This window comes from Leptonotus elevatus, chromosome 7 (genome assembly GCF_054856555.1).
Source record: "Leptonotus elevatus isolate MCC_2025b chromosome 7, RoL_Lele_1.0, whole genome shotgun sequence".
Lineage (NCBI taxonomy): Eukaryota > Metazoa > Chordata > Actinopteri > Syngnathiformes > Syngnathidae > Leptonotus > Leptonotus elevatus.
The window spans coordinates 8,796,641-8,814,244 of record NC_141245.1 but is presented as its reverse complement, the minus strand read 5'-3'; the positions used below and the strand labels follow the sequence as shown (position 1 = coordinate 8,814,244).

At 40.3% G+C, this 17,604-nt stretch overlaps 2 protein-coding genes across 2 annotated transcripts in view; one reads left to right on the top strand and one right to left on the bottom strand.

Moving 5' to 3' along the window:
• The window catches only part of egfem1 (EGF-like and EMI domain containing 1), a 58,497-nt gene that overhangs the window by 13,027 nt on the left and 27,866 nt on the right, over positions 1-17,604 (top strand). Inside the window, exons 7-16 of the mRNA XM_086080848.1 lie at positions 1,043-1,168; positions 1,293-1,415; positions 3,623-3,745; positions 3,975-4,112; positions 4,190-4,312; positions 5,709-5,831; positions 6,104-6,346; positions 6,410-6,538; positions 9,025-9,153; positions 9,290-9,418. Coding sequence (XP_085936974.1) covers positions 1,043-1,168; positions 1,293-1,415; positions 3,623-3,745; positions 3,975-4,112; positions 4,190-4,312; positions 5,709-5,831; positions 6,104-6,346; positions 6,410-6,538; positions 9,025-9,153; positions 9,290-9,418 — 1,386 coding nt within the window. The remainder of the gene's footprint in view (positions 1-1,042; positions 1,169-1,292; positions 1,416-3,622; positions 3,746-3,974; positions 4,113-4,189; positions 4,313-5,708; positions 5,832-6,103; positions 6,347-6,409; positions 6,539-9,024; positions 9,154-9,289; positions 9,419-17,604) is intronic.
• Positions 9,501-14,513, bottom strand: LOC147170748 (EH domain-containing protein 2-like). The gene is made up of 6 exons (XM_086080849.1): positions 14,117-14,513; positions 13,864-14,040; positions 12,432-12,529; positions 11,635-12,047; positions 11,391-11,555; positions 9,501-10,243 (listed from the first exon to the last, which is right to left on the bottom strand). The coding sequence occupies exons 1-6, from the start codon at positions 14,335-14,337 to the stop codon at positions 9,686-9,688; spliced, it is 1,632 nt and encodes a 543-aa protein (XP_085936975.1). The 5' UTR covers positions 14,338-14,513; the 3' UTR covers positions 9,501-9,685.

Below are 17,604 nucleotides of genomic sequence, written 5' to 3'. Positions count from 1 at the left end.
CACAAAATGTTGTTTTATTTGGATTGAATTTGAATACTCACTCAATCATTTAACGAGACAGTGTGTAGAAATCTTTGCCATCTAGCGGTGGACTGATAGAATGCAATGATCTAAGTTCGAATTGCATACATTTGGAAGAATGCGCACTATGGTGCCTCAGAGGGACCACATTTTGCAAGCCTACCACCAATTACTACGTTGGCAAAGTTTGTCTCTTTCGGGTATCCATAGCAAAAAGATGGCGGCGAAACATGTCAGCCTTCTGTACACGGACTTACATATGAATGGGCTGTCTGTCAATGCCGCTTAACTGCCGTTGGAAGAAGTGGCTACCGGTCGCCATCTTACATTGCCACTCACTAAGGCCACCTAACCTGAATACATTGATTTCTCTGCGGTGTTTTCACGTTATTTTCTGACTCTGTGGCGAACATGCCACCATGTATGACAGAGTTATACCCATAAGTCTGACTTATAAGTAAGACTTGTACACTTCATTGCTAAGAAAAATGCTTAAAATTTTCTCTTATAAGGTATATCTTTGGGTGTTACTTAGATATTTTTTTTGCATTATGTTGTCAGACATGCACAGGTAACAGTGTTTTCAGTGAAAAAATAACAGTTGTCAGTTAAAGTGGCAACGTAAGATGGCTGTCCTCTGTATGTTGATCTTATAGAACATACTTTTTTTTGCATATTATTGAAATGAATAGTTCATTTTTTTTAAATGAATAACCATTGAAAAATGAAAAAAAAATCTGCACACTGTCGCTTTAAGGGAAAATTCAGCTTGCACTTTGGAAAACCAGCTCACACACATGCAAGAATGCAAGGAGAGATTCAGAGAGAGAAAGAGGCGCACAGTGTTGCACCATTTCAGATGGAGGTGGGGGTCAATGCTTCGCTCAAGGGCACCACAAATGTTTTTTTTTTTTTTTACAATGATGTCTCCAGATTTTGTGGGTATTCTGAAAGCAACAAAAATAAAAAATGCCCCCCCGCTATTTCAAATATATATACATGTGTCTCTTTTGCATTCAAGCTGTAAACTCTTGCTTGGTGTTGAATGGAGGTTGTGAGCACAAATGCCTAGACTTGGGAAACAATCACTACAAATGTGAGTGTCGAAAGACCTACAAGCTCAAGACAGATGGACGGCACTGTGAACGTAAGTCATCAGCCCTGATTACCCCCACCTGACCTTGACAAAACAGTCTGTAAATCACCAAAATAAGATACCCATGATAGAATGTGCATGTGTGGGTCACATCCTTTGTGTTTTTGTGTGGCAGTGAGGGACCCCTGTGAGGAGAGGAATGGAGGCTGCACACAGCTGTGTGTCTCCGTGGATGGCCGTGCTCAGTGCAGCTGTCGATCTGGTTTTACTCTGGCTGAAGATGGCAAGAGCTGTGAAGGTGAGGAATCAGATACTGTACACTCTTCGACGTACACTTCACATAAGGTGCATTTACAAATCCAATGGGCTTTTTCAAACACTGTTCTTAGAACTTAGAAAAAACTCCTACAATGGAACTACTGTATGGATAAAAAATGCATTAAAAAATGTCGCAATACCTTGGCATTAATTGCAAATCTACAAACACATGTAGAGAAGCGTTACAGTAGCCTACATTTTTAGATTGGATGGCATGCGATTCGAAAAGTGTATAAATGTGATAAATAGTCAGTAACTTTAACAATACAATATAGCAGCGCTAGCAATCTTAGACTAGCATTACTAAACTAGCACTGTAAACAAGCTGTCATTAGCCATGGCTGCTATTGGTAGCATGACTTATTTGTAATAGCGTTACTATAACACTAGATTTATCGGTTCGAGGTTTAATTTTTTTAAATGCACCCAATTTGACTGCGGGACGGACGCGGAGCGACATCCGTACGAACGCCGCTAGGAATAGAAAGCATTTGAGTCCATTCACACTAGCTGCAGTGGGGTGCTTAGGCCTATGCGGTGCATATCAGATGCGGAGCTACGGATGGTTTCCGCAAGCTTTCTATTTCTTCCAGATTCCGCATGCGTATTTTCATGAAGCTGAAGAAATTACACGAGCCGGACAGGAAGTCAGGCGTCGACATCAAGGTAGATCCGGTATATTTCAAAATAAAACCATTTGCGAACTCGATTTTTTGGAAGGGAATCTAGCTAACTATATGAGTCGGACATTTAAAAAACAAAAAAACAAGCTCAGAATAAATTAAACATGACAAAATAACACTATTTAAACACAAAACATACTAACCTATGGTCGAAGAAACATAGTAGAAGTCCCAGAAATAATGTCCAAAAAGCATATCGATGTGACGACAGGCAAAGTGTTGCTATTGTTTACCAGTAGCGCTCTATATACACGGTTGTTATTGCGTGAACTCAACTCTCCAGCGTGAACCCCCGTGATATTGTGGTCTGGCGGGTGCAGATTTCCTGACACGTACAGCACACGCAAAGCGCACGGTGTGAATTGCAGTCCGTGCGGATGCCGTACGGAAACCGCTCCGTGTCCGCTCTGCAATCAATGTGAATTGGGCGTAAATCCTCTCAGCTGTTTTTCTTTCTTTCTTTTTTTTCTTTCTTTCTTTCTTTCATATGTTTGCGAGTCGTAGTCCCTGTTGTTAGGAAGCAAGGGATGTTCCCTTATTTCCCAGAGGTGGATATTCCAAAATAGTTTCAGCAAAACTGCTAAAGTCAAAGCTACCAGGTCAGTATGAAGCTTGGGGCGCCCCGATGACCAACTATAAGTGTGCTCACTGCAAATAACTGACACACTTTGTCGGTCACACCTGCTGTCTCTAATTGTTTCTTTCTTCAGCATGGTGGTTTTTAAAAAATGAAGGAAGGAATAAATAAATAAATAAATAAATAAATAAACAAATAAATAAATAAATAAGCGAGCTCCCGCGTTAAGTGTGATTATTATTTTCAAACATCTATCACAATTAAGAATGAACTAAATAAAAATAAAATAAAGTATTGACCTTGAAATGTATGAATGAAATTCAAATGACTTCCTGTGGGAAAATTCTGTTCTATATTTGATCAAATTGCAAGTCGACCAGCGTCCCAGAAGAGATTGTCTTCCACCGTAGTAAAACTTTATGTTGTCCCAATAATTTGTGCAGGTGTTGTTGCTGATGAATGAAGTATTGGTATTTTCTATGAACCGTAAAATATGTTTGGTTCAATATCTGTCTATCTCTGTACAAAAACCTGTTCCAAACAAATGCAATAGTATTTGCTTTATCTGCCTTCACTATTTCATTTCTAATCAAAGATTAGAACATGATTAGTAATCATGTGCTACAATCATGCCTGTGTATTTAAGTGGGCATTTTCCATATATAATAGAATTGATTCAACGGAACCAAGAGGGACAATTTATTTAAATCCTGCCATGATAGATCCGTTTTATTTCATGCAAGCTGAAATGCACATGTCCATGAATCCCAGTCTGAGCTAACAATACATTCTTGTGTCCATGACACTGAAAAATAATTCAAGATGTTTTTGTCAAGGATCTATTCTTTTGTAAGTCTTTTTTCTGTCATTTGTGTCACATTGCCATGTGTTTAAAATAACCAAGCAAGCATATCCTGTCTTCAACAGACATTGATGAGTGCAATTCAGGTCATGCCAAGTGCTCCCATGGATGTGTCAACATGCTGGGCTCCTTTCGGTGTGTGTGTCATCCGGGCTTTGAGCTTGGTGCAGATGGAAAACGGTGCTACCGTGAGTAAAGATAACATCTTTTTTCTACCAGCGACCCAGTATAGCAGAAACACTACTGACGCATTAGTCCACCAGTGGACATTTCATTGAGCAGGCATTGTGAATGGTCAAGTACATTTCATATGCACTGAATGAATCCTTTGCTTTGCATTCCAAACCAAACTCATTTGTCCTAATTTGCTGAAAATGTTGTGTCTTTGTTGTGGTCGTGCACACTTGTACACTCCAGGCATAGAGATGGAGATTGTTAACAGCTGTGAGAAGAATAATGGAGGCTGCTCTCATCAGTGTGAGCACACCACCAATGGGCCGCTTTGCTCTTGCCATCATGGCTACCAGCTAGACCAGGACAGGAAGACCTGTGTAGGTAAGAACTTCTTTTGGCATCATGTACCCTCTACTGCATGCTAAATCTTACAACGTACTACTGTGTACCTACCTCAGACAGTGATGAGTGTGTCAATGGCCAATCCTGCTGCAGCCACCTCTGCAGAAACTATCCAGGCGGCTACGAATGCAGCTGCAGAGCTGGCCACACACAAAACCCAGATGGCTGTGGCTGTGACGGTAAGAATTCTGGATTGTTGGCGGGTTATCTAGTCTTTGTTATGCTTTTTGTATTGTGGCACTGTGATGCTGCACACAAATCCGAAAACATGTACAAGTAAAAAAAAGCTATTCCAGATCTTGTGACAAATAACAGAAAATGCTAAGTAACCGTTGTATAAAGGCGTTTGTGCAATTAATAGTACATGGTAAGATTCCAATCATTATTACTCGTATTCGATTTTTTTTTTAATAGTGCTGTCTCACAATACATTTTATTTCGATTCTAGGATTTATTACTCTTAGGCTTACTTACTATTATTATAACTGCATTATTAATTGATGTAACCTATAGCAGTATTTTTGGGATTTTTTTTGTTACAAAAACAAAAAACTATTTCTTACTTTCAGCACCTGCACACCACTTACCTTCACCCCTGTTTCCATCATCCAGAAAAAAACATTCAATAGTTTTTTTGATTGGGCTGACCTCACATTCTGGTAAAAATAAAAAAAATAAAAACTAATAAAATATATATATAAAAAAATAAAATAAAAATGAAATGAAATAAAATACAATAAAATACAATACATTACAACATAATAAAATACAATAAGATACAATAAAATAAATAAACACCAACCTCATCTAATCTAATCTTTTTTTGCACTGGGGCAGAGACATGCTGGAAAATAAAAAGGTCTTCTTCAAACTGGATACAACATCAAAAATATCTTAAAGGGAAGTCAACCCCCCAAAAAAATCTTACAATAATATGTTCTATGCAGCCCCACCAGTCTAATACAGTATTCTGGTTAATATTGCGTTAGTGGAATATGAGTTATATATATATATATATATATATATATATATATATATATATATATATATATATATATATATATATATATATATATATATATATATATATGAGTTCATATCAGAAGGCAGCCATTTTGCCACTTTCTGTTGAGTGAAAATGACATTGCAGTTGCTCATGCCTCAGGTAGCAACCAATCACAGCTCAGTCCTGAGCAACTGCGATGTCATCTTTAGTCGACAGCAAGTGGCAATATGACCGCCCCCTGAGATGGATAAAAACGGATGTATTTAGCTGCATAACTTATATTCCACAAATGTAATATTAATCAGAATGTCATGTTTAGACTAGTGAGGTCACATATAACATATTATCAAGAAATGTTTAAGGTTGACTTCACCTTTAGGATTAATTTATTCAAGATCAAGTGTCACACCATTGATTGATTAATTGCCTAATTTGAGTTACGGTGTGTGACATCCATTTTCTGCCATTACTTTTTATTTCTATGATAAGTGTTTTGCAACCCCTCTCTTATTTATTTATTGTGTGTGTGTGTGTGTGTGTGTGTGTGTAATTTTTCATTATCCGATAAGACATCAATGAGTGCCTGGCAGAGACGTCAGGATGCAACCATGCCTGTGTCAACACCCTGGGAACATATGAGTGTTTTTGCCGACAAGGTTTCCGCTTGGATCAAGATCAGCACACCTGCATCTGTCAGTAACCTTGAACTAACTCTATAAAAGATGCATTTCAAAATACATTTCTCCATGAATTTGGTGATTTCTAGTTTTATATGTAGCCTAACTATCTCCTGCTTTAACACAGGAAGGACGTGAGTTTGTTTTTCAACTATAGACTCCCTTTAAATTTACAATAGCAACAATGTGAGATTATGACTAACCATAAACCCAGCATTGCAATCTATGAAATTCTGAGTCATACAACTCACTTGTAACATATGGTCATTCTGTGTCGCCTTTGTTAGCTTTGTATGGAAGAGAGTTGGAGGAAGATGAGGAGGAGGAGGAAGAAGATGAAGAGCAGCTGGAAGTCTACAGGTTACCAGAGCTGTTCTTTCGTAACGTTCCCCAGCTTCTCCATTACACAGCAGCATTACATTCCCGCTATGGAAGTGACGATGATGATGATAATGATGCTGGTGACGATGATGAAGAGTTTGGAAGCCTCCTAAAACGTGGAGAAGAATTTAGATTGGACAGCCAAATCGGTACAACAAAAAGCAAGTATGCACCTTTCTGACAATAGAAAACTAACTTTTCATTCTTGTCAGTGTGTCTGGATAATTCTTTTGGGGAGGACTGCAGTTGGCGATGTGAAGACTGTGTAAATGGACACTGTGGCGAAAATAAAGACCGCTGTGAATGTTCACCTGGATGGGCTGGCGTTATCTGCAATGAGAGTAAGTTCAACAGTTTATTATATTCGGTATGTGGAGTGCCTGTCACATCTGCTTTTTAGTTTCCCAAATGCTTTAAAGAGATTTGTTTTTATTTGTCTCTTTGTAGGATTTAACTGAGATACAAAACCTACTGCCAAGGATTTTGTTTTTACCTGCTTGTTTGTTCACTCCTAATTTGATTTCAAGTAAACTTACTTCTTCTATACAGAATGTTATTACTCACAATACCGACAATGTTCACTTTTGCGATGAAGAGAGACTGTTTGGGGAGTTCACACAGAGCAGCAGCAGCAGGGAAAGAATATGTAGTTTGCCAGAACTATCTTTTATCCTTTAACTAGTTATTTTTGGCCATGAATATGTACACGTACACACGCACGCACAAAGCCATCATCTTCCCCATCTCTTGGGATAATCCATCTGTTAGTTCTATTTGTGCTACCTATAGAAGTGTGGTCCAGTTTTAGAGTGAGATAGCCTGCTGCGTGCATCGATCCAGGGTCATATATCAAAACCTGTCAGCTCTCCTGCGTAGGTTAGAGGGTTGTTTATGGACCTCCGAACAAAAAAGCACCAGGGGAATCAATCTGTGAGCTACCTTACCAAGGCCAAGGCCCACAGCAGGCCGGGGTCCAAGGATGTTCATTGCTGGGTTTCAAAGCAATTGTCCACTCTTCCCATGCATTCCTGTGATTAATGGCTGTCTCTGGTCTGAACCTGAGTCCTGCTGGTTCTCATGAGGGGAAAAACACATGGGATAAGTCCGTTAGAATGTCAAATTTTATACAGATTATACAGTCCCAATGTGCCTGGTCCTGCTTGGATGCACATGCACTGGACCCCTTTTTGCGCAGTGCATACGATAATGAGATCTGAATACAAAAGACTTAATAATTTTTTTTTTATTATATCAACGATGGTACTCAGTATGATGGCCTTGTTAATAAAAGTGAAAATGTATTGAGCGCCTAATTCGTGCTTCTAAGCCAGCAGTTCTGAGTCAGTCGCAGGGGTTTGGCGGCGGTCAAGACACACACCCAACTCACATGATTCGTGATAATACAGTATGCCCGCTTGGCCGTTATTGGCTGCAGGTGATCACGCCTCCTTGCTTGCAGGGAATTTGTTGTGGCTCATTAGTCGACTTGTGACTGTTGTGATGGAAACGTCGTGTGATTTCTTTTATTATTGTAATCCCTTGATACTAACTATATCGAGCACAAAAAGAAAGTGGTTGGATGAAAATGTGTAATATGAATTCACATGTATAACGGAACATATGGTGTTCCACAGGGTTCAATTCTGGGGCTGTTTTCATTGTATCTGCTGCTCCTGTGTTCCATCTTAAGAAAACTCTATAAATATAAAGTTGAGTGATGGGAGTCAGCGTCCAAACTGCCTGATTTGCAATGCCAAGTTGAACAATTCTAGTCCAGCACAACTAGCTATCTAGCAGAACTAAAGGAACAATTCCTGAAAGCTGCTCAATGCAGGGAATTTAATTTCAAGTTGCTACTTCCACCTGAGGCTGAAAAATGAAACTGCACTCTCTGCGCATGGCATTACAGCCACAGATAGTGGGTGGGAAATTCAAACCCAAATCCAGTCGGAAGTGAAAACTATTGGGCAGAGGCTTGCAGGAATACCCATTGCGAACCGCTAATGTGTTAATTGGAAGATGTTTGAGTCATAAATGGTCAAACAAAAAGGCTAGTGTCAAGATATTTTTGAGCAAAATCCAAGTTGTTCTATGGAGGATGTGGAGATGGGGAATACAAGAACACAACGCTTTGTGAATTCAAGATGAAGACAGCCAGATTCGATGAAAAGGCTACTCTGCCTGTACATCAAACCTTATATTAGAAAAAAAAAATCACATTTTGGTTTGGTGAATGCGCTTAAGAAACTGGCGGGGTTCAGTACCTCCAACAAGTTTAAGAACCATTGTTCTATGCAAACCAGGCTGTTTTCTGGTTCATGAATGGACAGGCAGTACCACTTCTGTTTCTCATACCACGAGTGGCACCACACAATTTTTAGTGAATGGGGTTTTCCTTGGTCCATGTGCTCCTTCTCTATTTTCATGAAGTCTTGGATCTGTTGCCGAAGAGCAGCTAGAGCTAGTTCTCTATGAGTGATGGAAGCCCAATTAAACCAGCTGAAAGTGCTCTTCAAATTTCATTGACCATGAGGACTATGCCATTCATTTATACAAGACAGTGGAAAAAATGGCCACATCCACACCTTTATACAATCCTCAAAATGTTTGCGTCTTCCTTTATACATATGCTACTTCCTCTGTTCAAATTGGGTTGTGTAGTTTTTGTGTAATTCTGCTAGCCGATTAATGAACTAACATACCAACAGAAACCGAAACAATAGCACCTTCTTAACTCCTTACATATGAGCCAGTGTATCATTTACCGCTATCTTTAGGTTACTCAGGGTTGTCAATGTATTTTCTCAAGACCCACCTTATTCTCCAGCTTGTCCACAGGGAACTTATGGGCCGACTTGTAACAGTGTGTGCCAGTGTAAGAATGGAGGCACATGTGACCCTGTGTCCGGGAGGTGTTTGTGCCCCCCGGGGGTACAAGGACAACTCTGCGAGGCTGGTTTGTATTTGTACACAAATTGACACACATCCGCACCAAAGTATTCCCTTCATATAAAATTCAGTTTTACTGTATTCTCATGAAAATGTCGGCCTTTGATTATCCCAGTGTTGTCTGTTATCATTCATGTTTGCAGGTTGTCCAAGGGGCTTTTTCGGAAGTAATTGCATGAGAAAGTGCAACTGTCCCTACAATGGACACTGCCATCGTTTATATGGAGCGTGCCTGTGTTCCCCAGGATTATATGGTCGACACTGTCATCTGCGTGAGTACCAATTTGAATTTATTGCTGACTTTTTAAAGGTGTTAATGATTCTCACAGGAAGCAATGAAATATCACAACACTCTTAAATGCATTTTTTAATTAAACCATTAATACGAAAATATTCCAAACATGTCCTATAAAATGCGTTCAGGATTCAGGATGTATGGCTCAAAGTGAAGAAAACTGTTACTGTGTTGGTGTATGTACTTTTAAAAACGATCTATACAAGTTATTTACATATTTAGAGTTCCATACTGCAAGTCTTATTTAGATCCCTTCATCAGTCACATAAAGTCGTTTTGAAGGAGGTAGCAGGTGAGAGGGCAACTCCCGCGGGAGCCAATGACCCTCCAGTTTCCCTTCAATAAGATGGACAGCCAACGCAAACTCCTCATTGTCCAGCATACCATCTTCATCAATGTCAGACAGCCTCCAGACACGAGCAAGCACAGAATTGGGCAGAAGTGTCGTTGTCATCCATTCTTTGACTTTGGCTCCGCTAAGTTTGCCTCCATTTGGGCTGAGGTTGTAGAAGATCTCGTCATACTTTGGCTTGTGTTTCTCAACTATCCACTCAGTGAAATCGTGTTCACTGTCTTCGCCATCTTTAATTTCCTTGAAGGGATGCCTCTTGTAATGCTCACGCCTGAAGGTTCCCAGGAACTTGCCATCTAGCACGCCAGGGAGGGATTTATTGATAAGTTCTTGTTGCTGAAGCAGGGGCACCAGTTTAGCTATGTCAGTGTTTAGGAGTTTGTCAAGGGAAACCATCAGACTTGGTTTCAGTTTCTTGAACTTTGAGAAGTTTTGACTCAGAAGTTGCTCCTGAAAAAAATAAAATTGGGTTAGGGTTAGTTGAGTCAGATCACATTTAGGGAGAAGCCTACATGATGTTAATTTAGAAGAGGATTAGGGCCAGTGAAGAGAAAAAAAAGCTTGGCAGGATTCTGACTTTATTCTCAACATTCTGTCTTTAAAGTGAGAATTCTTACTTTTTACTCAGAATTCTGACTTTAAAGTGAGAATTATGACTTTAAAGTGAAAGTTCTCACTTTAATCTCAGAATTCTGACTTTAAAATAAGAATTCTCACTTTAGTCTCACTTTCAAGCCAGAATTCTGACTTTAAAGTGAGAATTATGACTTTATTCTCAGAATTCTTACTTTCTGACCTCCCCCCATAGTTCTATGTCACAAAGTCAGAATTCTCACTTAAAAGTCAGAATTCTGAGATTAAAGTAATACAAGTGAGAATTCTGAGATTAAAGTAATACAAGTGAGAATTCTGAGATTAAAGTAAAATTCTGACTTTAAAGTCAGAATTCTGAAAATTTCATCATCTATCACAGCTATCAAAGTCAAGGCCCGGGACTGAGATGAGGCTCGTCACATTATTTTATGTGGTCTGTGAAGGTAAGAAAATCATGTGTGTCAACATCCAGGACCAACTAAACAAACTACGATTCTTGACTTCTGATTTCAAAACTAGTTCTCTGTCAATTTGTCGTGTATATGTAATAATACGGTGAGACGATTAAACATGGTTTCACCGTCATTACGGTTCTCAGAGAGAAGCCAGAACTACAAAGTGGCCGTGACAAAAATGAGTTTGACACCCCTGATCTAAAGCATATTACCCAAAAAAAGTAGGCTATATCTTAAAAATGCTGCTAGCATACAAGAAGCATACAAGATTTGATAATATTCCATAGTAGAGTATTCAGTTAAAAACAAGTTTTATGTTGGCTATCATTACAAGTGTTATTCATTATAGTTGATTATGTTTTCATTTGTTATCGCCAAACTTTGCGTTCAGGATCAAATATTCCAAATGCATTTCATAGCTGAGCGGCTTTGGGTTAGGTTTAAGCTTATGTCAAGGTCATGAAAGGGACATTTATTTTCTGGATCACAGCTATTCCAAAAGTGGTTGGCCTCTGTTAAGCTCTCTTAATGAAGCATTTCAGTGTGACCTGCATCTTGGTGCAGTCGGGGAAATCTCCCGCTGGAACGCCGTGTTGCTGCTGGATCTTGGTGAAAATGACTGGAAGCTGGTAGATCAGATTATGCTTCTTGCTCTCTTTGCAAAAAATAGTCGGCATCTCCTGCTTCAGGTAGCCAATGATGTGTGCATGAGCCTGAGAGAGATCGACAAAGTAAATATTAAAAACAGCACCGAATGAAAATCATTAATGTCTTTGCTGTCAGATATTTTACCCTCACGAGTCGAGCTCTCTTCACTAAGTCATTCAGTTTTCTCACAGCAGCATTGTGTGGAAGGTTTCTTATGTCAGTCAACAGATCCTCCTCCTCCAAGTCTATTAGCTGGTAGTGGTCACACATCTGTCTTGGCTCTGACCAAAAGGATCCAATGTAAACTCGCAAAATTTCAGGGGTTTTAAACACTTTCCCCAGTGACCACATGAGGGCGCCATATACTCTCATGAGCTGCTGCGAATCCACCCTGTCCGCCTTGTTCAGAACCACGCGCAACTTGTCCTCGTAGCCAAACAGAGCCTCAAAAGCTCGAGTGAGCTCATCCGAGAACTCCAGCTTGTGTGCGTCGAACAGCAGGATGATCCGATCCACACGCTCGGCAAACCAGCGCAGCACTGCTGGCAAGTCGTAGCCTTTGGGGAAGGAACATACGCTTTTGATTAACGTCGATGGTAATGGGGTCTGCCCCTTTGCCTCAAGGAAACAGTGAGAGACATATAACATATCCCAGAGGCCCTCACTGTTTGCAAGCCATTTCAGTTACACCCACAGATGAATGTGTCAAAAAAGTAAAGCAGCTTTGGTACCGTCTGCTAATGTTCCAACTCTTGTCAAATTGTTCTCATCTGCTGTGGTCACGACTAAAAAAAAATGTGATTAAGTATTGCATCATTCAAATTCCTAATTTGCCTCATCTGCTTTTACTAGAATTTTCATATAAACTGGATATGTAGTGTGAGAGGCATTCACTTGTGCAAATGCTAAAGAAGAAACAAATATTTGGTATCTTAACTCACCTCTGCTTAGTTTTTTCCTCGCTGCAGTCAAGATGCCCGGTGTGTCGATGATACTGATGCTCTCAAGGACCTGATTGGGCATCTGCACACACTGAAATCTGCATATAAATGATTATACATTTTTACAACTAGAAATGCACTTATCTGCAAAGTGAATGTGAAAGCTCAGAGATGCTGTTGTCAAAATTCCCAAAAATTAAATTACGAGATGTGGGCAATTTACCAAATTTTTCTGTTCTGTCACTAGCCAGCGGCATGGGCACCCTTCCATCATCGTCAGTCTGTCATTTTTTCAAGTTTAGCTAAACTGTAATTGTCAGTCTGTCATTTTATTTTAACCACACATTGGTCATCAATTTGTCACCACTACTTCAGGACAGACAAAAGAGGGCATTTCATCAGTACTAACGGACTGTCCATCAGTCCACCATTAGCCAACAAAATGGGCGTCCGTCAGTGACGGACAGAGAGGGCCACCGGTATTTTTTTAATTTTTTTTTACGATTACACTGACGGATGAAAACCCGCTTCTGTCAATGCTTAGTCAGTATATATATTTTTTAAAGTAATTAAAAAAAAAGTTTCTCATCATTTGTGAGGAGCTGATGGACTGTCCGTCACTACTGTCGGAATGCCCACCTCCTGTAAATTATTTTATATCACATCAATCCTCGGATATCTTAAGCGAATATACAACATTATTCTTACGATGATCTGGACTTAAATCTTCTCAGGGGAAAAAAAAATCATGTATATCCAATACATTTTTTGGCTATACATTCAAGTTTAGGTCCATTAAAGCAACACTAAGGAATTTTCAGTTTATGTTGATTATGGCGGCGCCATATGGACAAAAGTGGTAATGTTATGCCTGAAGGAAAACCACATTTCCCATGAGGACAAGCGCATTGCGTTGTTTTTGAGCTCATGCCAGCGAGTGAAAGCCGAGCCAATGTTGATCCTTGACTGTCCTTTTATTCTGGTAGCTTCCCTTGTTCTATTTTGTCTCCTCAGACAAAACTTTTCAGTTGTTTTGCGGCTTCTGCCAGGAAAGCAGTAATCGTGCGTCGACATTCAAATTGACTTCTGTCTTTGTAGCGAATGGAGAAAGGGGGAAGTGACGTATGCCATAAAGCAGTCAACACATTTGTAGTTTTTTGTGTGGCAGCGTTCCTACCATCCTCCTCAAAGTTGCTTATTGCCAGTAAAAATAATACAGACCCCCACAGGCCATGGCAAAGGTACCATTCAACTAGTTTTAAGTCTGTGTTTCATCGGAAGAGTTATGAAAATATTTTATTATGGTTGAAAAGTTTCTTAGTGCTACTTTAAGATGGATATTTTTAATATTTACACAATAACCACACGACTACATTTATTGTTAGCGCAGTTTAGCGTACAGCATATGATCACACATTCTCTCTTGCTTCACCTGTTGAGAAAAGTATTTCCAAAAGGGTCAAGGTTGCGAAATGGTTTTTTGGGATCCATGGTGAGGGCATTCCCTGGTATGATTCCTTCCGCCTCCCCGTACATGAGGGCTGTGAAGCAGTCAGTGGTTGGCTCTGGCCCCACTCGGCTACCCAGAAAGTCTTGTTCGATTAGATATCTAAAAACAGAAAATGGCACTGAAATGTGCTTTTCTGTACGTTCAGCTGGATACCGTTTAACTGCATCAGCGTTACCTGATAAAAGTTGTCTTTCCTGTTGAGTACTGACCCATCACCAGCACCATCGGTTTGCTGTCAAAATCCGCATCTTCGTAACTTGGAGAGTGGTAGTGATGGAAGGAATAGTGCTTCTCTATCGGCAGCAGTCTTTTGTAGTAAAGATTCCTTAGCTCCTCTGTCACCATGTTGACACCCCCGAGTGTTTTCGGATCGCCTCTCAGTTTCCGATTTGACATTGTGAAGACTCCTTCTTGCAGAGTTGTTTCTTCAGTATGAAAGTGGCTCACTCTCCAAGCACGAAACAGAATGATGGGAGAATGTGCTTGAGAAATATTGTTAGATTCCCACAGCTGCCTGCTCCATCCTGCAGCGCGACATTAGGAGGGTGGAGAGGGTGTAACCAGAGACTCCAGCTGCAACTCACACAAAGCCACTGTCAAGCAGGACAAGGGTGGAGTGGAGTTTTTGCTGCTGCATGGGGACGGTCTTGGCACATTGCATGTAAATCTTGCATTCCCAAGAATGATTAATCAATGCATAGTTAGCATTCTTTTTAACTTGCATCTGTCTTTTATTTTCACGACTTTGAATCAATATCTGCAGAAAGACAATCTTGTCTCAATTCAAATGTACAAAAGAGTAATACATGATTGTTTGGTGTAAAACACACTAATCTATTGTGCTTTTTTTTGGCAGAGGTCTAATTTAGGGGACAGTCTTGTATAACACAGACGAACATTGTGGCTCCTAATCTGAAATTTTAGAGGTGCAAGTAGAAATTTTAGGGCCAACTTAATTGACCTGCAAAGTAAATATGCACTCTGCTCTTTTTCACGATATTACGGACAAATACGCCGACAGACTTTTGTGAGCAACAGAAAATATTCAAAAACAGTATTTTATTTATTTATTTATTTATTATAAATCTGAAAATTTACTGGCTACACAGGGACAAGTAGGTGGAAATTTGCCTTGCACTGTCTCAAATTTGAGGAGAAAAATGCCACTATTTAGGGGCAGTCTGGAGACCTGTATAAAGTACCAGAAAGCGATACTTGAGCGATTGATAGAATTTAGTCACCTCGAACAATAATACCGATGTAAGAGTCTTTAATTTGACTTTTTATTTTTTTATTTTTTTTTACATGCAGTCCATTTTCAATTAAAGGTTTAGTCCGAAGGATGTGTTTTGGCCTGTCTGAGACTTTTCTGGGCAGAGACTACTATCAGTGGCATATGCAAATTTCGCTATGTGAACCTCTGCTCCTGATTGGTGGACTGTTTCCGTAGACGTATTAGGAGTTTAAGTCCTGTGTCTTGTCTGCATATGCAAATTCAGCTGAGCGAACCCCCGCTCTTGATTGGTGGGCTGGTTTCATGCTCGTTCCTGGTTGACGGCTGTCCTCGGCTTCCTCGAGTGTCAGATTTGAATGTTTTGTTTACAAACAGCAAAGGAAAAACCGGACAGCACCTTTAAGGTCAATATTCCGGTTTCTGAAGCATTTGGGATAACTCGTTTACATGTGTGAGTGGACTCCTGTATACATAGTCGTTGTGATCAATTGAAACATCCCAATCGAAACCGCCATGCTCGGACGGACAAGTCATTACGCAAACACATCATTATATTCATGTCACTCACCTCATTAAGAAAGTAATTGGTTTCCTCCTTGCTCCAGGAGTGTGGTTCGCTTTTTTTTTTTTTACATATATATTTTTTTTACCTCTGCTTGACTTTTTCTGGTGGGTTACCCCGCGACAAGCATGGGTTTATACACAGGTACGTATTATGTGTGTATAGATACACATTGTGTAATTGTTGCTGTCAGGAAAACAGAAAGTAGCATGAAAACATCGCAGAGAAATCAGTGTATTCAAGTTAGGCATGTTTAGCAGGTGAGATGGCGCCACCCCAATCACAACCCAACCGTGACCTCTGAGGCCATGGGCTGGTTAGCAGCTAACCAGTCAGCCACCGTACCCATGGCCTTTCAAAACCTAAGTATTTAGGTTTTGAAATGGTTATTGACTGCATGTAAATGAAGTCTTGAGTACCTGAAATTTGCTGTACGTACATGTCAAAACTCATTTTCTGAACTTAAATTCACTAAAGTATTGCCATGAAAACGTTTTTGAAAAGTAACTGGTTAGAATTTCGATTTGTTGATTTGTTTACTTCAGTGTTGGCTAATGAGTAAAGTTAGCCTGACAATTATGAGACACTGGTGTCTGCTGGCTTCCAATTGGAGGAAGTGAAAGAGCAAGAGAGAGAAAGAGTTGGATTCTGTTTTTTTACAAGCGTATACAAGCAACATGACCTTGATGTAGTTGGGGGAGAGCTTAAATAATAATAATAATACAGCACTTTTCTAGACACTCAAAGGCGCTTTACAATGCAATGGATACATTATTCATGCAACTAACACATTCACACTCTAATGGCGGTAAACTATTTTAGTTGCCACAGCTGCCCTGGGGCAGGCTGACGGATGTGTGGCTGCCAGTGTTCGCCTACGGCCCCTCCAACCCAAGTAGCCCAAGATGCAGAGTGCAGTTTGTGGCGTGCCGCCACGTCGGGTGGACTTAAACGTTTGACTCCACCCACACGGATTTTTCAAAATGGTTTAAAAAAAAAATTTCCAACAAAATTTGCAAATTTAATGATGCGCTGTCTTATGAAGTAAAGCTATATTTTTTTGAAACCACTCATACACCAGAGTGAGTAGCACTGGAGGTAATGTGTGTGAAATGTCTTGCCCTAGGACTCAATTAATGACAGATGACTTGGGATTGAACAGCTGACCTTCTTTTTTTTTTTTTCTTTTTTTTTTTTTCTTCTTAAGAGCTCAGTATTGTTCATTCGGAAATGTCATCATCATTGCTCTTTTTTTATATATATATATATATATATATATATATATATATTATTTTATTTTTTTTGTGTGTGTGTGGGTGAGTATGTGTATGTGCGTGCGTGCGTGCGTGTGTGCGTGTATTTGTTAGCTCACCAGAAAACCTATTAGAAAAAATCTCATACCGTTCACCTAAACCGAACACCAGGAGACCCGAGGGGACCAAAGAAAACCAAGGAAGGTGAAATCCAGCACCGACCAGACACCCCCCACCAGAACTCCTCCCCAGCCCAAGAAACATCCAGACCCCAACAAATCCAAAAAACATAAAATCAGGGAGGCCTCAAGAGACCAAAGGAGAGACCGAGAAAAGGAAGGAAGGACAGACGAAGCCGCGTGAGATCCGCAGACACCAGCCTCCACCGATTCAATAACCTGAGGAGGAAACAGATTGTGTCTGAGTTTCGGTAGATGCTGGTGTGGTGGATCTGGCATGCATGAAAATCTCCACAAAAGAGGGGAGCCGTCGACCCCCGCCGGAACAGAGCAAGCGCAACACCTCAGGGCCCCCCAGGCCGCGGCACCGAAGAGGGGCCGGACAGCGGAGCGGAGAGGGCAGCCGCGCCCACCCCACCCCCCGCCGTGTGGAAG